The sequence below is a fragment of the Balearica regulorum genome, chromosome 14 (genome assembly GCF_011004875.1).
Source record: "Balearica regulorum gibbericeps isolate bBalReg1 chromosome 14, bBalReg1.pri, whole genome shotgun sequence".
NCBI classification, from domain to species: domain Eukaryota; kingdom Metazoa; phylum Chordata; class Aves; order Gruiformes; family Gruidae; genus Balearica; species Balearica regulorum.
In genome coordinates, this window is record NC_046197.1 from 19,905,687 (window position 1) to 19,928,241 (window position 22,555).

General features: G+C 38.1%; 1 protein-coding gene across 4 annotated transcripts; it reads left to right on the plus strand.

The window, feature by feature from the left end:
- The first annotated feature begins 445 nt into the window (after positions 1 to 445).
- On the plus strand, positions 446 to 22,214 carry RAD50 (RAD50 double strand break repair protein). Of its 4 annotated transcripts, none has more exons than XM_075766552.1 (26): positions 446 to 514; positions 1,575 to 1,754; positions 2,160 to 2,243; positions 2,473 to 2,624; positions 3,238 to 3,423; positions 3,570 to 3,774; positions 4,268 to 4,396; positions 5,159 to 5,324; positions 6,192 to 6,385; positions 6,969 to 7,175; positions 7,571 to 7,753; positions 7,961 to 8,118; positions 8,654 to 8,829; positions 9,511 to 9,748; positions 11,103 to 11,292; positions 11,999 to 12,125; positions 12,362 to 12,555; positions 12,838 to 12,948; positions 13,426 to 13,518; positions 13,600 to 13,713; positions 14,499 to 14,626; positions 15,160 to 15,384; positions 18,265 to 18,350; positions 18,791 to 18,933; positions 21,263 to 21,396; positions 21,734 to 22,214. In XM_075766552.1, the coding sequence occupies exons 2-26, from the start codon at positions 1,626 to 1,628 to the stop codon at positions 21,918 to 21,920; spliced, it is 3,939 nt and encodes a 1,312-aa protein (XP_075622667.1). In that variant the 5' UTR covers positions 446 to 514; positions 1,575 to 1,625; the 3' UTR covers positions 21,921 to 22,214. The 4 variants fall into 4 exon arrangements, 3 of the variants coding, with proteins under 3 accessions (XP_075622667.1, XP_075622669.1, XP_075622670.1); XM_075766554.1 differs by lacking the exon at positions 446 to 514 and adding an exon at positions 863 to 943; XR_012837751.1 differs by lacking the exons at positions 18,791 to 18,933; positions 21,263 to 21,396; positions 21,734 to 22,214 and adding an exon at positions 15,755 to 16,039.
- Positions 22,215 to 22,555: the final 341 nt, after the last annotated feature.

The following is a 22,555-nucleotide window of genomic DNA, read 5'->3' on the forward strand; positions in this document are numbered from 1 at the left end:
AAAGGGATGATGGAGATGAGGAGAGGGGGCCATGAGGATGAGGATAGGGGCCGGGGGGATGACGAGAAGGGGCCATGAGGACGAGGAGAGGGGCCGGGGGGATGAGGAGAGGGACGATGGGGATGAGGACAGGGGCCAGGGGGATGACAGAGGCCGGGGGATGAGGAGAAGGGGCCATGAGGATGAGGAGAGGGGCCGGGGGGATAAGGAGAGGGACAATGGGGATGAGGAGAGGGGCAGGGGGAAGAGCTGGAGTGGGGTTTCCCCATCGCTGCCCACTTCCCCCTCGCCCCACACGGCCTGTGGAAGAAGAGTGGGCGGCGGACCAGCGCAGGCGAAGCGGCCGGGTCGATCCGCAGGACTGCCCGGCAGCCCCGGCCCACGGTTGCGGGCGGTCGGGCTCGGCGGGGGGCGGTAGCGAGCGCGGGCCGGGGCGGGGCCCGCCAGTGCCGGGGCGGGGCGGTGGCGGCCGCGGTGGCTGCCGGGGCGCGCGGGACGGCGGCGGCGTGCGGAGGTGACCGGGCCGGGGGAGCGGGGCGGGCGGCGGGCGGCAGCGGGGAGGGGAAGGGCCGCCCTCGCCGCGGTGGTGCCATCGCCTGTCCCTGGAAAATGTCCACCCCCGCTGCAGCGCGGGGCTCCGGGCGGGGAACTCCCGCTGCCCACCTCTGCCCCGGCAGCGGGGTTTCTCCAGGAAATGCCTTTTCCCAACCGCAGCGGTGGCCTGGCAGGGCCGAGCTTCGCTGGGCCGCCCCTGAGGCGCCTCGGGGGGCCCGGGACGCGCCCGGGCCTGTCCCCCGCCCGGGGGAGGGTGGGGAACGGGGAGGGGGGCGGACGGCGAGAGCCCTGAGGGGGGAGCGGGAGCGCCCTGAGCAGCGCTCCTTGGGCCGTAGGAAACACCTGAAATACACCCAGTACACGCCGAGATACGCGTGTTTGCCAGGGGGTCAGTAACGGGCCTTGGGGTGGGGGGTGCCTCCATCAGTTCCCCCGGCCCGTGGCAGGGACTGCTCCCAGGCGTGCAGAGGGCCCTGCAGCCGCGGCCTGCAGAGCCTGCGGCGTGTTTCTTACCCCTGGTATATCGTCCATCGGGACCCCGTGTTTCTGTCTCACCCCTGGTATCCCCAGGACGGAGGCAGTGCTCCGTGCCCTGTACAGGTGCGAACGCGGCCCTGTGAGAAACGCGGGCGGGAGCGAAGGTCGTGCACTGTTGGGCGTTGTACTACAACTGGATTTCTAAAGGGAAAAAAAAAAATATTGGGGCCTCTGTTGTGCTTGAGGCATTCCGAAAGGGCGTGCGTGGGTTTTGTGACACGGCGTAAAGGTTATTGTTGGCCGTTGTTTTTGATTTAATGATAAATAGTATGGCGCTTCCTTTGCCTTCATTAGCTTCTCAGTTTAAAACAAATGAGAGTTTTGCCTTTCTATGTTCTGTACTGTAAGCCATAACTGAAGACCCTTAGCTGTGTTTTTACAGATGTTCATAAAATTTTGTGCTTGTATAGATGCATCGTCAGCTTTCAGTGATACGCTGTGATTTGTGCCTTCTAGATTTTACACAAAGCTTTATTTTACAGGATTTATAACGTTTATGCTTCTGACTTTGGGAGGGAAGAAGTTCTGCAAAAATGTCGAAGATTGAGAAAATGAGTATCCTCGGAGTGAGGAGTTTTGGGGTAGAGGATAAAGACAAACAAATTATCACTTTCTTTAATCCATTAACTATTTTGGTGGGACCAAATGGTGCAGGAAAAACGGTAAGGCTTACTATGTTTGGGTTTGCGCTGTAAATAGCTCTGAAAGGCCTCAAAATATGAGTAATGATCTCTACAGAAAAGTGTTGATAATACTGTAAAAATCTTGCTGTTTACTGTAACTATTGTGGGGTTTAGCGTTATTGGAGGTCTGCTTTCGTGCCTGGATTTTGCAGAGCACCAGTTGATGTTTTTCATAGGAAATTGATCCAGATCCTGATTAAAACCAATTTCGCAAAGTACCTTATTCTCATGATACTCAAAAAATAAAATGATATTTCTTATTTTTCTCTCCTTGTATATTTAACTCATTTGTAAATATTTGGGTTGCTGCTGTGGTTTTGCCTGTAGCCCATCTTGTTTACTCTAAATTGCTATTATAACGATATACTTATTTCTGTTTTGTAGACCATCATTGAATGTCTTAAATATATTTCCACTGGAGATTTTCCTCCTGGCACCAAAGGAAACTCATTTGTTCATGATCCAAAGGTAAAAGCCATAGTGACTACGTTTAATTTGTGTTTACTCCTAAGTCAAAGACTTAATTGCACTCAGTGTTGTGATGAAAACAGGGATGCCCAAGTTGTAAGCAGACCTGAGCTGACCATGTTGTTCCAGGAAAAATGGAGAGCTGGGGGAGATGACAACATTGCCCACAGCTGGGAAGGCAGGTTGAGAAGAATTTCCCTTAATTTTTTTTTTTTTATTTCTGCTAAAGGTTGCCAATGAAACAGATGTTAGAGCTCAGATTCGATTACAGTTTCGAGATGTAAATGGAGAGCTTGTAGCTGTCCAGCGATCCATGGTCTGTACCCAGAAAGGCAAGAAAACAGAATTTAAAACACTTGAAGGTGTCATTACTAGAACAAAGTAAGTTGTCAAGTTTTTTTTCTCACTTTGGCATGAAGATCGGTTTGGGTTTTGTATATATTTGTTTATAAGACAAGAGAAAACTTCATAACATACCCTTGAAGTAGCTACCAGTGCTCTTACATTACAGCTATGTAGTTTCATCACTTTACCTATTAGTTGATTGAAAAATCCTACATTTGACAGCCACTACTTTAAGAACTACTTGTATCTATTGACTTGCATTTATTTGAAAATTGGATTAATAATGATATGGTTCGAAAGTAGCATTGTGTGGAGTATGTAGGCTTTACTACCTCTGGCACCGTTTTCAGTTTCAGATCATTGTTGGCCCTGGTCTCTGCTATTTAAGAAGTGTGTTCACTTCGTTCAAGATCAGTTTCGCTCCCTCTGGTGGTTTTGCAGTTTTAAAATGTGTAATAGTCTTGACTACAAATACTGACAGTGTTAAATGCACATGTTGAACATGGTAATTATACATTTAAAAATTGTTTCTCATTAAGTTTTTTGAATCGGTACATTCCCATGAGGTTATACTGTTAAAAATGCAGTTTACCTTTAAAAGAATTTACTAGTAAGTTCTTTTGGGAATTTCTTTATCTGTGCTCCATAGGCATGGCGAGAAGGTCAGTCTGAGTTCCAAGTGTGCAGAAATCGATCGAGAGATGATCAGCGCCCTTGGTGTTTCCAAATCAGTGATTAACAATGTCATTTTCTGCCACCAAGAAGAATCCAACTGGCCATTAAGTGAAGGGAAGGCCTTGAAACAGAAATTTGATGAGATCTTTTCAGCAACAAGGTTTTTCTCTTTATTGTAATTAAATGTAAACTAAGTAAGAAACGTCTTCTCTAATAATGTAGGTGTTAATGAAAATGTCTGAGGTATTGATTCGTACGTGACTTGCTATATTGCCAATAGAATCTGAAATTCTGCTTTTTTCAAAGGTATATTAAAGCACTCGAAACTCTCCGTCAGGTACGGCTGAAGCAAAGCTTGAAAGTAAAAGAGTGTCAGACAGAACTGAAATACCTAAAACAGAATAAAGAAAAAGCACAGGAAATCCAGGATCATCTTAGCAATAGAGAGGCTCAACTGGCTGCTTCGAAGGAGAATGTCAGATCTATTGAGAGTCAACTTGATCCTCTAAAGGTAATTGGCGTGATGATTATGTTAAGACCTTAATACAGACTTGATTACAAAACCATACATAAGTACTAAGAACACAGAAAAATGTGAAAGCTGGACCAATTTCTTGATTAAAATCTTACACGTCTATGTTGTGTTATCTAATCCTTTGCTCTAAAGCAGAACCAAGCATACCTCAACAAACCTGGCAGATGCCGGTCTAATCTGTAAACAGTCACTGGAAGTTTAAGAACTTTGTGAAATTCTCGTAGCGGCATTGATGTTTCATAGCTTAGTTTAAAATCTCTTTTTTTCTCAAATTTAGCTAGTAACTAGTACTACTATAAATTGTAACTAAAACAAAAACTAAACTAAAACTTAAAACTTCCTATTTTTGGAAGATACTTTGTAAAGCTGAAGGTTTTACACTTAGACTAACTATATTGTATGGAACAATTGATTATGGGATTCCTGAGCCAGTGGGGTATTTTACTTACAGCATTCTTTCCTTTTGCAGAGTTCTCTGGCAGCAGTTGAACAGAATCTTATAAAAGTAATGAAGCTAGACAACGATGTAAAAGCCCTGGAGAGCAGGAGGCGGCAAATGGAGAAAGATAATCAAGATTTGCAGCAGAAGATGGAAAAGGTTGCTTTTTAAGTTCCATGCTGCTATTCTTTCTGCTGAAGAATCTTATCTTTTGCCACCAAGTGAACTAAGTATATATTTCATTATGCATCAGATGTTGGTGAAGGAACATTTTCATAGCCTGCATAGCTCACTTGATATTATCAGATATTGCAAATATGGCTCAAATGAGCTGTATTAATTTCTGTGTGATTTGGGTTAAACTGCTTTTTGTGACTTTTCCCTCCACCATAGACTAGCTTGCCAGGAAGGCAAATACTGACAAAAGTTTTCATAAAAGTGATAATTTCTGGTAACGATGCCCTGCGGTGTGTAACTTGAAAATATCTGTCTCACAATATGTTGACGATAGCCAACACTTGTTTTGACCAGTACGGGATGCGTCCTGACGTTAATATTGTTCATCTCCCTGGAGATGATATCATTCTCATAAAATAAGAAATAATTGTCAGTCTTCTGTTGTGATTATCTCAAGGCATTTGAAGCTATTTTGAGAAATGGAAAGAAACTCTTTTGTGGTAAAAATTGGATTCATTTGTTTTATCAACCTAAGAAAAATAGATTTTCTAGTTTTGCTTGTAGCATATTCAATTTTTCTTAATTCTTATCTTAGTATAGAAATACTGTATGGGAGGTGTTTATCTCTTATTCCTTGACTTCTGTTATGGTAAAAACTATACTTCTTTTTAAAAAAATGTCATTAATAGGCTTATAAGTTTAGTTAAAAAGCTAACTTTATTCTGTATTGATTTTGGCGTACAGGTTTTTCAGGGAACAGATGAACAACTAAGGGACAGATACCAGAACCACCAGAGAACAGTGAAGGAGAAGGAGAAGAGATTATCAGACTGTAAGCGTGAATTAGATAGAGCCACTAAAGAATGCCAGAGATTTAACAGTGAAAAATCAGAACTACTTATTGAACGAGGTATTTTGGACTTCATCTGTAACTTTATTTTTTAATGTAATTGAGATCTGAAATGGAACTACTTATAAGAACTGAAGGGATTTGAACTGGACAAAAGCCCTAAAATGTATATGAGTTGGGGGTCGGCTGCACAGTATGGTATGAGTATCTCACAGGTGGACAGGTCTTAGTGTCTTTCTCCTGGAGTTTCTAACATAATGCCTGTTGTTTTGAGGTAGAGTTACAACATGTAGTACCTTTGTTCTTAAATGGACCATTCTTTATAAAATTATTCAAAACAGTTAATTTATGGTGGTATAGAACAATGTTAGCGTAGCAGTTTGTTTACAACACAGTTGTTTTCACTGTCTGAGCTTGTACTTTCTTTAGGTGATGGAAATGTCTGCTAACCAGATGTGATTGTGTAAGTGTGTTTTAACCAAGAAAAACATGAAAGCTGAATGCTTGGCATGCTCAGTGTCTCAGGTGGGGGCTGGGGGCTAGTCAGAGGGCTTTAGGATAATATTCTTTTATACATACTGTATTCTCTATGGACTATGGGAGTTTCAGTAGAGCTGTAATACTTGAGACACGTACTATATGCTTACCTAAAATATGTTTGGGCTTTGCTTATATTTATCAGAATAATATTTCCAGTATTTGAAGAAGCTTTCTTTTAAATTCTTGATTTATTTAATTAATAAAAGATCAGTTGCCTGAAATAGCAGTCTCTCAAGCTAAAGCTTGGTTTTATTCTGGAGCTTTTTGTGTTGTTTCAAAAGATTCCAGTTGCAAAGACTTTAAGAGAATTGTTGCATCTGACTGAATTCTAAGTGTATCTTCTGCCTCAGTTTTTGAGCGATTGTGTCACATTTTCTTTTTGTGAAGGTCGTTTGCAACTGCAAGCAGATCGTCACCAGGAACACATTACAACAAGGGATTCGTTAATTCAGTCTTTGGCAGCACAGCTGGAATTGGATGGTTTTGAGCGAGCACCTTTTAATGAAAGACACATTACCAGTTTTCAGAGGTTGTTGAAGGAGAGACAGGAAAAAGATACAGAAGCTGCAAACCATTTAATGGTAAGAATTTTGTTGGTTTAGTAGTATAGTTAGTATTGGTTATTAATGTGTTATTGGTCCATGTTTGTCTTCATGGCGCTGGGAGGAAGAGGAAGAACATTGGGGGGAAAAAACTGAAGCCATTTTTTTCTTCCAGAATTCTTTATTATGAGGTGCCTGAATCTTTCCATGGAAATTAGTTTTGGAACTGAGTGGTCATCGAGTGATGTGAATTGCCAAAGCTATTGAACAGGCAGTTCTTCAGATAGGTTTTTCTCAGCAGCCCTCTCATGCAGGTGGATCGCTGACAAGCTAAAAAGCCTGAGGAAGAATTACAATGGGCAGCTGGTTTAAAAATTAGCAACTTCTTGTTGAAGTCATCTTCAAAGTGGAGTTGCTGTCACAGAACACTACCGGTATGATGCATCTGCGTTTTCCTGTTGAAACATTTTGGCAGAAAATTTTTGACAAGTTCTAGTTATCTAAGTATTTCGATGCCTTGTCTTACAGTGGTGAATACTTGCAAACTAGTGTGAGGGAGTGGTTTTGAATGTTGTTTTCCTGTGAAGAAAATACTGAGTATATTATTGCTGACTTCTTTCAGAGAGAATTTGCACGAAAAGAAGCAATGAAACAAAAACAGATAGATGAAATAAGAGACAAGAAAACTGGATTAGAAAGAACCATTGACCTGAAATCAGACATTCAAAATAGGAAACAAGTTGAGCTGAAGAATGTAAAATACGAATTGCAGCAGTTGGAGGGGTTTTCAGACAGAATTCTGGAGTTGGATCAGGAGATTGTCAAGACAGTAAGTTAATGTAATTGAAAAATGTGTAGAAGTTTGAAGTAAAACTTTTGGCTTTATCACCAAAGAAAAAAACCCCAAACAAAAAGAAAACCTTGATGTTTACTCCATCTGCTGCATTTTTTCCCTTTTAATACCCTCTCTATGCTTTGTCTGTTTAGATGGTACGCCCTTTGGGGCAGGGACTGTTCACTCCTTTGTTCTTGTACAGTGCATGCGTAGAATATACTGCTTCTGCCTGGTGAGTTATAAATAGGGTAATAGCCACAACTGGTGGTATCATAAGATTAGTCAGTCTTAAATTATTTGGCCAGAAGAATATTTTATGTTTCCTTTAGTTAGAACTTTATTGATTAGTGTAATTATTTAAGTCTTCTGGGCTTTTATTTTTTGTTTAGGAACACGAGCTGGAGAAGGCGGAGAGGAACAGCAATGTAGAAGCACTCGAACTGGAAGTACGAACTCTGCAAAATGAGAAAATAAACCTGGACAAAGCTCTTAGGAAGTTGGATCAGGAGATGGAACAGTTGAATCTACATACCACAACGATTACCCAAATGGAGATGCTGAAGAAAGACAAAGTAATTTTTCTGTCATAATCTCATAAGAGGGGGACATGAAATTAATGCAGTCCTTTCAAGATTTGTATATTTTTCAGGTGTTTATCAACAATCATATGTAAAGCCTCTAACTGACTTCATAGAAGGTATTAACTCTGTGAACACATTGAGTGGCATAAACTTGAAGATAGGAAAAAACTAATTTAAAAAAATGCTTCATTTCCCCAGGCAGACAAAGAAGAGCAGATTAGAAAAGTAAAATCAAGGCATTCTGATGAACTGACATCACTGTTGGGATACTTTCCGAATAAAAACCAACTTGAAGACTGGCTTCATGGTAAAAATAAAAAGATTAATCAGACAAGGGATAATCTTGCTGACCTTAAGTAGGTATTAATTGACTATGACTCCATTAGTATTTCTGTAATTATGAATTTAAATGTTGGAAAGTTTAATATGCTTAGCATACTTTAATTATTGTTTATTTAGGTAACAAGTATCTGCAAAATCAAAGAAAGCATCCTGCACAATTTATGTAATGTATAGCTGATGTAGTTTGTGCTTGTTAATAAAATTACATTTGCAGTATGTCAAAGGCAGCACTGAAAGTAGATAGCAAAATATTGTTCTGGAACATCCTTAATTGTTTATACTAATCCTAGCTGAATTAACGTGCTTGGGGGTGGAAATTGCTGGTCTTCTGACTTTCTTATAAGTCACATAAAGTGTTTAATTCATTTTAATGATGTACTTAGATTAATAAAAAGTTGACACTATAGATTTCCTGAAAAATCATTAAAGAAGAACTGGTGAACAGCTCTGTAATACCAATTTCAGATTAGCTTCACATGTTTTGGTTTGTGCTTAAACAGTTTGAAATCTTTATTTTTTGGTAATAAGAATTTATGCATTATGTTTCAGCAAACGACTGGCATCAGTAGAGTATCATAAAACTTACGTCACTAATGAGCTAAAGAAAAAAGAAGCACAGTTGTCCCTTCATGAAGCAAAACTTTTTGATGTTTGTGGAAGCCAAGATTTTGACAGTGATCTGAGCAAACTTCAAGATGAAATTGAAAAAAGTTCAAAACAGCGAGGTAGATTTATCTACAGCTCTACTTTTTTTCCCTAACGCTTCTTTTAAATGCAAGCCACAGATACTGAGACAGTCTGTTGCTTGTGCAGGACAAACAATCTGCACAGAAACTGACTTAAGGGAGATTAGTACTGAATCTTAATATTTTTTAACAAATTTTCCTTATCTTTACTACTGTTTCTGTTTTACGCTTAAGCAGGATCAGTTGTTTTAATTCTTTCAGTTACTTCATTTACACATGATAAGAAAATTATCTGCTTTGGCCTACTGTGTGTGTAGAGCGTGACCTTCTCGGAGCTGAGGAAACTTTTGAGTGCTTGGGCAAGTACAGAACCAGCCACTTTTGGTGCAGGTTTGGCCCGTAGGGCCTACACTACTAACTGAAAGTAAGTAATTTCTGAAGAAGTACTCGCTCCCACTGTTAGAGGGATGATCAGGGTTTAATAAGAGACTTGTAGAATAATTCAGGGTGGTGAGGACTTCAGGAGGTGATATAGGGCAACCTGCTGAAAGCAGGGGCACCATTGAATTCAGAGCAGGTCACTTGGGGCATTTCAGTTTCCTACCTTTGTCATTTTGTGGGTTATGATTTTGTCTTCATTTATGGTAAATGCATACCTAGTTTAGATCTGATTATGCACTGTTTATTCACCATAAAGTTTTTTGTTTCTTTTTAAACCAGCTGTGCTTGCCGGAGCCACTGCCGTTTATTCACAGTTCATTACACAACTGACAGAGGAGAACCAGTCGTGTTGTCCAGTTTGTCAAAGAGTTTTTCAAACAGAGGCTGAATTGCAAGATGTAATTAGTGATCTGCAGTCTAAGCTGCGTCTTGCTCCAGACAAACTGAAGTCAACAGAGTCTGAGCTTAAAAGAAAAGAAAAAAAACGTGATGAAATGATGAGTCTTAAACCACTTAGGTAAAGTACTTAAACCATATTGTTGCAAGCTGTCTTCTTTCAAATGCTTGTTTTTTGATTATTAAAAAATATGCAGACATCAAGGAAGCTTTATTTTAGGGCTAGTTAATTCATTCAAAAATCTCATTGTTGAGATAAATATTTTGCTAGTGTTTGTTCTCTGCTATTTTGGACTTTATTAAATTATGTTATATATTGGGTATTTGTGATCCTTTGGGGCTTCTTATGAGAGGCAGAAAAAGTGGTTATATACTTTTCTACTGATGATTTACACTATACAGGCACAGTTCCCCTCCTTGTCTTTTATCATTGTAATTTAAAATGGACAGGCTGTTTTTGTTGTTACTGAAATATTTTCATACCACGTCACCTTAAATAAGTTTCTTAAAAATGCTGAAGTGGAAGTTGTATAGACAGAATGGGAATTGAACCTATGTTAAACATACCATAATAATATATTGATTTATATGTCAGTAAACAACAATTTTTTTTGCTGGCAGGTTTGTATGAATTATGATGTTCTAGAAAGGCATGTCTAGATTTTGTAGTGGATTCACAATGCCATTTATGTTTCCTTGAGGTTCAGTCATGTGCAGATGCATCACTTGGGAATACATCTCTGATACTGAACCCATAGTAGATTGGACTGAATTTATTCCTTTATTTTAGTTATTTAAAAAAAACCTTTTTATGTTGTTGGATTTTTAACCTGCAAGGTAATACAAAGTGTAGGTAATATTAACAAATTTAGAAAAGGTGCCTACAGTATTTTCCAATTTCCAGGTTGAATTAGTCTTCATTTTTAAAGCTATGAAAACAGGCTGTTTTGTTACCTCCTTTTTCTCTTCTTGTTGCCTCCCTCTGAAACATAACACTAGCCCTGAAGAGTTTTTATCAGTCCTGTTTGTGGTTTTTTTCTTAGCGTCTGAACAGCAGTTAGAGTATGCAGGTTTCCTGCCAGTAGGTGAAGAGGCTTTAGTCTCAAGAAATTTGCAGACTGTTCTGAGAGAATTTGGGGATGTTAGAGGATAGACCTTTCCTTCACAAGAGGGCACTCTTGTGCAGTGGATTTAGACCCTCTCATGAGCACTTGCTGTAATTCAGATAAAAAACAAAAAGAGATTTTGTTTGCTTGTTTGTTTCATCTCACCTGTCTAAAATGAGGGATGTTTTCCCTCGGCTGGGTAGATAATATTAGCTTAATTGAACATGAGCAAGGTTAAGGGAATACTATTTTGGGTAAATTTAGTCTTCCACTATTAAATCATATCACAGATTTTGTGATCTTGAATGTCTTGAATTTATGCTGCTGGTTTTGACAAACGAAATTTTACAAATTTGTATTTTATTTAAGACGAACTGTAGTTGAACTCCAAGATAGAGACATACCAGACTTGAGGAACAAGATACAGAACGCAAACAGGGATTTAACAGGCCTGAAGGGTGAGATAGAAGAACAGGAATCACTCTTGCAGACAGCTTTGTCTGAGGAGGGGGGTGCCAAAGCACGTTTACAGGATATAACGCTAATGGAAAGGTACCAGGTATGCTTTGGTAATTTCTTTTAATATATAAAGTGATACTCACTTGCTAGCTTTTAAATATGTCCTTATTCAATAATGTGACAAAACTTTGAGGTCTTAAGACTTTTCAAGCAAAGTAAAAATACTTTAAAAGGCAGCATAACATGTGTGATCTTGGTACTAATAAAACTTCAATTTTTATGTAATGATTTTTTTTCTTTTGAGGACCACAGAGTCCCTTGAGTTCTGATTCAATTCTGTGCTATAGTAACTGGGAAAAAGAGGTATGGTCCAGACCTTGAGCACCACCACAAGTACACCAAAGTGGTTTTCAGTCCTTAAGGTCAGGCTTCTGTCATGGTCATTCAACATGTTCTCAGCATCTACTCTGTATAGTTTCTGAAATCTCATCATGCGCTTCCTTGATCTGTGCCAGCTGAATATATGGTAATGGGGAGTGGATATCCTACATGTTTTATTATTCAGACATAGGAGACTGTTTTGAACAGTCTTCATGCCTTTATTACCAGCACAAAAATCTTTGCTCAGCTAAGATCCATAAGAAGGACAACCATGTATAGAGAATCTGGGGCCAGACAAAGGACTGCGAGCATTTCAAATAGTCATGTGTGCCTCAAGCCCCAAGCTTGTTCTTCTGTGCTAAAGAGAAAAAATACATTGTTAAACACTAATCCAATAATAATAGTACTTTTCCTCATGCTTTCAGACTGATATTAGGGATGTTGAACGAAAAATTGCTCAGCAGGAGGCTAAGCTGCTAGGGGTCGATTTAAGTAGGACTGTTCTACAAGTAAGCCAAGAGAAACAAGAGAAAAAACACTCATGGGATACAGGTGGGTCATACAAAACTGGTACTTTATTATTATATTGAAAATAATGTTCTAAACTTGCTGCTGTTAAAAATGTAAACTTTAGTTTACTTATTTTACATTCTGAAATAACTGTGTTCTAATAGTTTGTTGTTTTGATTTTGGGGGGTCATACTTGCTTAATTTAGAGTTTAATTTCCATAAGAGAGACAAATGTTTTTACTAACAGATTGACTGTTTCACTCTGTTTTTATCTGCAGTTAATGGTAAAATTGAGTTAAATCAAAAACTCAAGCAAGACCAGCAAAATCAGATTCAGCAGCTAAAGAGTACAGTTAATGAGCTTAAAGCAGAGAAACTTCAGATTTCCAGCAGCATGCAGCGTCGTCGACAACTGGAGGAACAAACTGTGGAATTAACCACTGAGGTTCAGTCCTTATGCAGAGAGATCAAGGTAGGAAATACTCTTAATTGTTAACCCTTGGCTTTATTGTCCTGGGGAAAAAAACCGATCTTGTTAAACGTAACATGGTCTGTAATCCTAGCAAATAAGATATATTTTTAAATGTTTAAATGTAGTATTGCGTATCTTTGGGAATTTCTAGAACTTTATTAATATATATTTTCACTCCCCCCCAAAAAAGTAACCACATTACCTTTTTTTTTACCACTCGAAAAATTGTTGATCTTTAACAGAATTAGCCAATAAAAAGAACTTTCTCCAACTACTTTTCAGGAAGCAAAAGAACAGGTATTTCCTTTGGATACAACTTTAGAAAAACTGCAACAGGAGAAGGAGGATCTAGTGAATAAAAGGACTGCAAGTAATAAAGAAACACAAGAGAAGGTTTGTTTGCTTTTGGCATAGCTGGGAGATGGAATTATGTATTGTTTTTCAGGCATGGGTGGAAGCCATGGTAATGAGTTCGCTTTTAGGAAACAGCAGTGACTTTAGCTTCAGATTGGTGCAACTTTTAGGGAAGAAAAGGAACATAACCAAGTCAGGAGATGAACTCAATTGTAATTAACTTTTGACAGTCTTGTCAAAAGGCCTCTAGGGACGTTTGGCAATATTTAGTGACCAATGGTATTAAAAGCCTTTCCCATTAAATCTAAGAAAAATAGAAAGCATGGCTGTAATCTGTCCTTGCCAAGAGACAAACTTGTTCTTTTAATAAAGCCTTCAGCTTTTGAGTAAATTAAAGGCAGTTATGATAAGGAATTGTACTTTGACAATAGTGGTATCCAGTATCTGATCTTTGATACAGAGTATATCAGCTCTTGGTCATAAGACTGCATTTCATTTGAAATATTTTCCCTGCAGATAAATGTCATAAGAGAGAAAGTTAAGGATATAAACAAGTATGTGAAAGAAATTGAAAACTATATTCAACAAGGAAAAGACGACTATAAAAAGGTAACCTAAAAAAACAGTCAATAAAAAGTTGACATTAAAAGCGCTCTTGTGTTTAAATCATATACCATTTTATTTCTTTAGCAAAAAGAGTCTGAACTTGATGAAGTAAATTCTCAGTTAGCTGCCTGTGAGAAACAGAAGGAAAAGATAAGTAAAGAGATGGAAATGATTCGACAAGATATTGACACTCAAAAGGTAGATGGATTGTTTTACAGTAAAGTATATTTTGCATAGTTGAAATAATTTCTGGGTTTGGTTTAAGTCAGCCTAGGTCTGAGGTGGTGCAGAGTTTGTCTCCTCCTGATGTACTTAATCATTTTGTTAGTTAGAATAGCTGCTCTACATGCATTAGGCTGAAAAGAAAGTCTTGAGATTTGTATGTGCAAAAGTAGATGCATATTTAAAAACCTTTGTATCTGACTACCATCGTGTGGTATTTCCAAAAGGATTAAGTCTGTTGGGGTAGTAGCATTTTCAAAAGTATCTTTGTGTGGAGAATACCTGCCTTCTGAAGTAAGGTACCAAAAGTTGCTAGTTACTCCAGACTTTGTCATGTACTTTAAATTCTTGTGTATATATTTCAAACACTGTTTACATTCTTTATAGGAAAGATGTCTTCCCCCATTCTACCCCACCACTAACTAATTTGTAGAACCGAGATGGGGGGCTTTGTTAAATCTCATCCTAAATTACTTGCCCTGTTTGAAACATTGATTAATATTCGCACACAGGATCACTCTTGTGTTCACCTGTGACAATAAATACTGTAAGTATTATTTCAGATTGAAATACGAAATAATACTGCTGATTTCCATTATACCCTATTTCTAGCACAAGATAAGTTCTTACTGTGATAATTTTTGTTATTGTCAATTATTTTATGCTTGCAGCATGTTTTAGAGTTGTGCAGAACTCATACTTTGTAATTGAGAATCAATATACTGAAACATTACACAACTTCTTGCTCTCTGTGGAGATAGATACAGGAAAGGTGGCTAGAGGATAATCTTACTTTGAGGAAACGGAATGAAGAGCTAAAAGACGTTGAAGACAATATAAAACACCTTGTGAAGGAAATGGGAGAAATGAAAGTCCCGCAAATGAAAAAGTAAGCATCTTCAGAGCAGAAATAATTCATGTCTCCGGATAAGAATATTTCATTTTCAGTCTGCTCACTTAGGTCTCAGCATCAAATTTTACATTTATTTCGGTAGTTATATGTTAATTGCTTAGATAAGAAACACTTTTGAAAAGGAATTAGCCTTATGCTGGTTCTTAAGTCGAACCATTTATTTAGCTTTCTAGAGGTTATCCAATTAATTCATCTTATTTTGCTCAGTATCCTAATTTAATTCAACCTATGAAATTGATTATTTTCTAAGTTTCTGCATATAGCACTTTGGCATTTGAACTTGATAACTTGCTTCTGCTACTCAGAACAGTGATTTGAATATGTTCTTAAACTGAAAAATATTTTTATTTCAATAATGTCTTAATTTCAGTGACATCAGTACTATAACTGTTACAGACTTTATAGATACAATATAATGAGCTACTAACACAAACTCAGAATTAGAACCCTGATTAAAAACTGTGAAACACTAAATTCAGAAGACACATATATCAATTATGGTTTCACAGTGAACAAAAACATTTAGAGGAGACAATAGAATCTCTGAAAAGAAACCATCATGTCGCACTTGGCCGACAACGTGGATTTGAGGAAGAGATTGTTCGGTTTAAAAAGGAACTTCGAGAGTCACAGTTCAAAGATGCAGAGGAGAAATACAGGGAGATGATGATTGTTATGAGAACAACAGAGCTGGTGAACAAAGATCTGGACCTTTATTACAAGGCTCTTGATAAGTAAGTATTGTCATATGAGGGTAATTCTTAAATGTTTTAGGCTTTATTACTATTGATGACCTTGAAGCAAAAGCAGCTTTCAATTTCAGACTTCCTGGGGTAACTTAGAGATAGTAAATTGATACAAGTCTTTGAGATACATAATTATTTCTCTTTACAAAATGAGGCATTTAAATATTAAGATAACAAGATACAACTTTTAAAGTAAGTTAAAATATACTACAAGCAGCACAGGATTGGTAGGATGTAGGAAATTTATAAGTTAATGTATATCATGTCCATACAGTTAATGCATTGATAGTAATAATTGGAGTTTAATGTCACAGATAAGTCCAGTGATCATTATAATTTTTTTCCCAATTCTCTGTAGGACCCTTTTTGAATTATGGTTGTACGCGTTAGGACTCATATTTGCAGTGCAGCAATTCAAGTTGACAGATAATAGTGAGTGAACTCAACACATCACCCACCTGTGCCTTCTGTGCTGAATTCTTGGCGTGAAATTATCTTTTGCTGTGTTGCCTGTGGTGGTTAGAGAATGTCCAGACAATAAACACATTCAACTTTGTTTTTCATATGAAAACTTGTGGAAGAGCTGCAGGCTGTTCCTCTGACACTGTTCCTCTGTACCTTTTTTTCTCCACTTGAAGCTTTTGTGTCTCCCAAAATTGCTGGTTTTCCTTTCTTCCTGTAATTTTGGTTTTCTTTGGGGTTTTTTGAGGGAAGTAGAGGAAAGTATCACAGGATGTGCAGTGGGAGAACATGTTTCTTAAGACTCTATCTCACATGTTCTCTCAAAATACATAAACTCCACAGTATGAGTTTAGGGACGGTGAAATCTGTGTTTAAGTCCTTCATTATTAACCTGGATCTTTCTTGCATCGTCCCTTCTACTACTTTTGTTTCTGTAGCGGTATGTTTTAGCATCTTCTGGTAATATCTTAACATGAATAAGATACTCTGGGTAGATTTCTTGTTCCCCATGATCATCTTCTCAGGTAAAATTGTGTTTTCATTAAAGAATACTACAACATAGAGGTGTGTTTTCCTCCTTTCCAGTGTGGGTGGGTTTGTGCTTATATTACAGAAGGCAAGATCAAAAGCATGTCTTGCATTTGATGGAAAGTGTAGTAAACTTTGTGATCGTTTCTGCTTCTTCTGGAAGCTTGTTTTCTACTCTTGGACTGACTGGCCAAAAATAGCATCTCAAAATTTGTAAACACAAAGGAAGACATATGACTCCCTAAAAAAAACCCTGTATGTTCAGTTTTGATGATGGAGTCGCAATGAGCTATTGCAGTTTGGCGGAGGATGGGGAAGGATCTTCAAATCAGTGGATATGTTTCAGGAAATACGAAACTGATGCTCATTGACAGAAAGATAACTTGAACATTAGGAACAAAAAAAAACCCCCAACAAACGAACAAAAAAACCCATTTTGGCCACTGTATGAATTCCCATTACACCCATGTCTTGAATATACTTTGGTCTCCTCTATTGAAAAGGGTCTAGTGGTGCTGGGAAAAGGAGCACAGAAGAACAGTAATATGATTGAAGGTACAGCATAATGGTCAAGAAAAGAAACTAAATAGATGAGAACTTTCCACGTTGAGAAGATGGGTTTCAATGGTTATTAAACACAATGGTCTAAAGGAACCCTGTTTTAAGCAGTTTTAATGATAAAATAAGTATGTTTAATATTAGAATGTAAGCTAATCCAAAATTTCTTTTGTGAAGATTTAAAATGTTCAGAGCATGTATAATTCTTCCCTTTCAGCTTAAATGGAAATGCACTCCAAGAATTTCCCTTTTAGAATTCAGAATCTTTTTGTATGGTATCAAATCATCTATTGTTTCTATTTAAGGCAAAACAGGAAATCAGTCTTGTAATTTCAAGAAGAATAGATAAGCATCACTTATTGGTAATCGTCTGAAAAATCGGTGAGACGAAACGTTAACTCTCATGGACAGAGATTGAAAGCTGTATCTGTAGCTGGGAAAACCAACATTTTGGGTGTTCTGTGCTATCAGTTGATCTTTATTGACTTAATATTTAGAAGTTTGCAATAAATATTGATGAGGAATGCATTCTTGGGTTTAAGTAAGTAAATAGTTAAAAACACTTTCTTCAGACTTAACAAATCCTATTAGACTTGATACTTCAGTGTTTCCCAGAACAGGTGGAAATAATTCCTGTTAGAAAGGAGGTAGGAAAAGTATATGTAAGCGTCTGTTTCAGAAGTATATTTTATTTCCACCATAGTTTTTGAAAGAAGACATTGGCATAAATTGAGCAAGCGTTTTTTCATTACAGAGCACTTTTTCTTTAAAAAGCTGAGTTAGAAATGTAGCATCCTGTCCTTTCTTGAATGCTTTCATAAGGAATCATTTATTGTTGAACTAAAGTCATGTTGATACATTAACCAGGGAAATTAAATTGAAAATTATTCACGACATCCTATGTTACTCTTGCTGCTGAAGAGAACAGCCATAACGTCTGGGTAATTTCAGCTACTGTTGTTCTGGAAGACTTAACATCAGATTCGTCTTCTTGGTGTCAGTCTGAAAATGTACTTCACACATGAATTATAAATCTCTGTAAAAGTCAGGTAGACTTGCTCTCTGACTGCCTGCAAATCTTTTTGTCTTCATTACTGTCCTACTTTTTGAGACTGAGCTGTTTGTGAGAGTAGAATTGTTCACGCAATAGTGTGTGGTTAGTCTTTAGACACTTCTGCATTCAAAATGAACTAGTATTTATTATATTTTAAGTAAAAGTGTTTAGGGGATGGAAACGGAGCTGCTGCCTTCCTTAAAGCTCCTGTAGTCCATAGCAGTCTGTGGTTGCACCTATAACAATCTACATTTTTTGTTCTTTAGAGCAATAATGACATTTCATAGCATGAAGATGGAAGAAATCAACAAAATAATTCGTGACCTTTGGCGAAGCACCTACAGAGGACAAGGTATGTAATGTAAATTTTTTTTTTATTTATTTTTGCCCATACATATTCATTTGGTACTGAGCATGGCATACTGAAAAGTGTTTGTTGAAAATATTGAAAATCCAGGATCTGAAATTGCTGTTTCCATTCTAAAGGCTGCATCTGTTGGTCACCACTATGATCTCCCTTTTATTACAGATTATGTAGTTAGTTACAGGCTAAATAGAGGTAATTTTCCCTTTTCCATGTTTTCCAAAGTTAAGGTTTCCTTGAGACAGTGGAACTGCACGAGTTCTTTCCTTCAGTTTTGGAAAAATTAATTTCAAAGATGTATCTGTTAGTGGGAGTTCTGAATAGAATTTTTGTGGTTACTGCATTTTATACCTCTCAACTCTGTTTAATCCTATGATATTTTTAAAGATTTTTTGTTAATGAAAAAACTGTCTCCTTCCCATTTTCAGATATTGAGTATATAGAAATTCGTTCTGATGCAGATGAGAACGTCTCAGCCTCTGATAAAAGAAGAAGTTACAATTATAGAGTAGTCATGATAAAGGGAGATACAGCACTGGATATGCGAGGAAGATGTAGTGCTGGGCAAAAGGTAATAGCATTTTATTTTAGTACACAGTAAAGAGGATTCTGAAAACTCACTCAGGTGAATGCAAAAGAGTAACATGTTCTGGAGTGCCCGTGAAGAACAGGTGGCTCCAACTCTAATTTACAATTCTGTACAACTTTCCTTCTCTGTATCTGGATTTTGCTGACAGTATGCAATATATGATTCTGAACATTGTTTTGGGGTGCCAAAATCCATTGTTTCAGTTGGGGACTGGTCTGAGTCCCTGCAGGAGTGAAAGGTTCAACTTCCCTCTCTCACGTTCAACTCCTCCCAGTCTCTTGCTAGTTACCACTGAGGTTCCCATAGCTTTAGGTCTGTTGACTTGCTCCCATGTTTTTTCCTTCCTGAGGGCTGGCCTTGGTCTTTTCACAACTGCATCTACCTCTAAGAATGAGAAGACCTCTTTTTCTCCAAGTTACGCTGCTGTCCCCTACTGCTGAATGTAGCCTTTCAGTTCATGTCAGGCATTGCGTTTAATTCTGTCATATCTGTGGCAGCTCTCCGCTCTGCAGCCTGGCCGTTCAGCTGTCTCGTTACTTTAACAACGCACACTGGCCAAGTGGCTTGGTATCTCACCTGCCTCGACAGTACCAGCCGTCTGAGGTTCAGCACAGTTAACCACAACTCTTTCACACATTGGGGCTTGAGTTGTTGTTTCCACCTGTTATGTTATGACAGAGCATCTATAATATTCCTAAGCAAGAGAAAAGAACTCCTCACCAACCTTATCTGCCTCCAAAATCACTGTCTCTACTGATGGTTTGGGGTTTTTTGTTTGTTTGTTTGTTAAAGACCTGAGGTATGGAAAAACCCCATAACGCTTCTAGCCATTTGACACTTGACATATTAGTTATGCGGCTTGGGCAAGCAAAGCTACATGCAGTGTTACAGCAGGAAACTCTGCTTCTTCCTCAGGTGAACCATTTCCATCAGAACAAGTGATCCTCCTGCGTGCAGAGGTAGTAGAAAGGGACAAAAAATGCAGCCAGCGCTGCTCTGATTTCTTCCCTGATGAACACTTTCTGCCCACCCTTTGTGCCAGCTGTAAATAGAAGATGCGGAGAGCTCTCCCTGACCTCAAATCTCTCTATGCAAGGTGCCAGTGACGTCTGAGCAGAGGAAACTGCAGTTGTATGACAGAGATACTTTCTCCTTCCTCTTCTGCAGCAGGAGCAAGAGCTTTCTCGCTTCCTTTCCTCTGCAGTAGCTGAAAGGGTTATGATAGCAACAGATTTAGATCTCTTTGATGTTGAGGAAGAATCACCATTGTCTGAAGTAACAAACTGCCTACTTCCTTACTTCCAGGGTAGCAATTCCCACTGGGTTGCTTGCTCCAGCAGCATTTCATTGGCAACCAGGCCTTTTCCTTGACCAGATGGTACAGACAGTAGTAGGAAGTGAAATCAAGGAAGAGAACAAAGTGATACACAGTATTTTTAAGTGCATGCAGTAATAAAATCATGAAAGGATGATATTTCATGAGAAGATGAATACTGTATCGTTGCTTGAATATGAAAAATGCTGTCAAATTAATTCCCACCTGAGTGTAGATGTGTACTTGGTTTTGAAAATTCCATACTAATTTTGGGGGAAATCCAAATCTTATAAAACAGCAGTATAGGCAAAAAATGTGTCCTCTCCTGAAGTAGTCTAGGATGTTACGTTAGAGTCCTATGTAAATGAGAGTGAAACTTCTTCACAGTTTCTTAGCTTATATTCTGAGAATCCTTCTTTGATCATGAACTGTGATGCCAACAGTCGTGATAGTTGGAAGGTATTTTTGGCAGCACAGTTTCCATCGAGTGTTCTGTCATTTTCACTAGTTGAGGAGATCTAATAATAATACAATTAAACGTGTTAATACAAAATGTGTAAGCTGTTAAATCCTACTGTCTTCAGTTTTAGTAAATAGTCAGGAGTTCAGTAACTCAAAGATATGTGTACAGATTTCTACCATCCCTGCTGCAGTAAGATGGGGCTTGAGAAGGGTATAGGAGAGATGCGATGACAGTGTCATAGTATCTTTACCTCGGATTGCAATCCTTACTTCCAGTATCTCCTGAATTTTGAGTATTTGACTGATATTTTTCCAACAGTACTTTGTAAAATGGATCTTTCAGTTCAAACTTGAAGTTTTAATATAGTTTTCAGTAACTAGTTATTGTCATTTTGTGAACTATCAGCACATTGTCATGTAAACTTTAGTCATGGTTTGTAATGGCATTAAAAATAACACATTACGTGTGGTTCCTCTATAAAAACTGCAGAGAGTGAGATTTTGGGGGGTTTTGTTGTGTTTTTTTTTCCTTAGGTGCTTGCTTCTCTTATTATTCGTCTTGCTCTAGCAGAAACATTCTGTCTCAACTGTGGCATATTGGCATTAGATGAGCCTACTACCAATCTTGATCGCGAAAACATAGAGTCTCTTGCACATGCCCTGGTGGAGTAAGTGATCTCTTCTTGTGAAGCTTAAAGATGGATGTTTTTCAAATGTTAATAGTAATCAGCAGAATTGGATTATATGTTAAGCTGGCATATCTTTGTTGGCATCTGCAAGCATACGTGCAGAGCAGTAGCTTTAGATTCCCTATCCTATATCTGGAAGAGGAAAAATATTTCTTAAATTGGAAATTTTTTATGTGGGTAAAAAGAGTTGTTAATCTGCATTAGATTGCTTGACAGTTTATGTAATTTGTTATTAATAGTTAAATATTTTTGTACTATGTATTTAAAACCAGAATGTGATTTGGATAAATATACACTAAATAATATCTCTTTCTAGGATAATAAAAAGCCGCTCACAACAGCGTAACTTTCAGCTTCTGGTGATAACTCACGATGAAGATTTTGTTGAACTTCTGGGCCGTTCTGAATATGTGGAAACGTTCTACAGGATAAAGAAGAACATTGACCAGTGCTCTGAGATCATGAAATGCAGCGTCAGCTCCCTGGGCTCATACGTTCATTAGAATTTCAAGTAATTACGTATTACAGACTGGCTTAGCTGCCTAACTTGATAGAGCTCAGACAAAGGCATCTGAAAATACAGTTTCTTCATACCATATACTACTGAGGATTTGTAACAATTTTAGTTAGAATCTGAAACTATTAGACTCTTAAACTTCCTATCTTTCTACATATTTCTGTGCCTGGGTTTAAGAATCGCCATAATTTGGAAGAATTTAAATTAATACACCACAGTTAACTTTTAGATGTATTTTATGTTTTAAAAGTGAAAATAAAGTTGTGCTATTCTTTGCGTATGCCCTGGTGGGGAGACCCAGATGCAGATTATTTGGAACAGCTGCAGGGCTTCCTCTCCATCACTGCATTGTGGCAAGTTCAGGATTGATGTCTGTCTCTGTAGTTGGGGCGTGTTCATAGCTACCCACCTAGTCCAGACAAAATTCAAGAAGAACTTCTGTTTTCTCTACAAGGTAACATTACTCTGTTCAAAACAAGAATCTTCACGAAGTATAACAGCTTTCTTTACGCTAAAGGAAAATCCCATCTCTAACTAGATGAATTAGTGAATGCATGACAGAAGTGTATTTTAACTGTGTTCTCTTTTCTTAGTGTCATTTACCTCTCTGCTGCTTTAAGA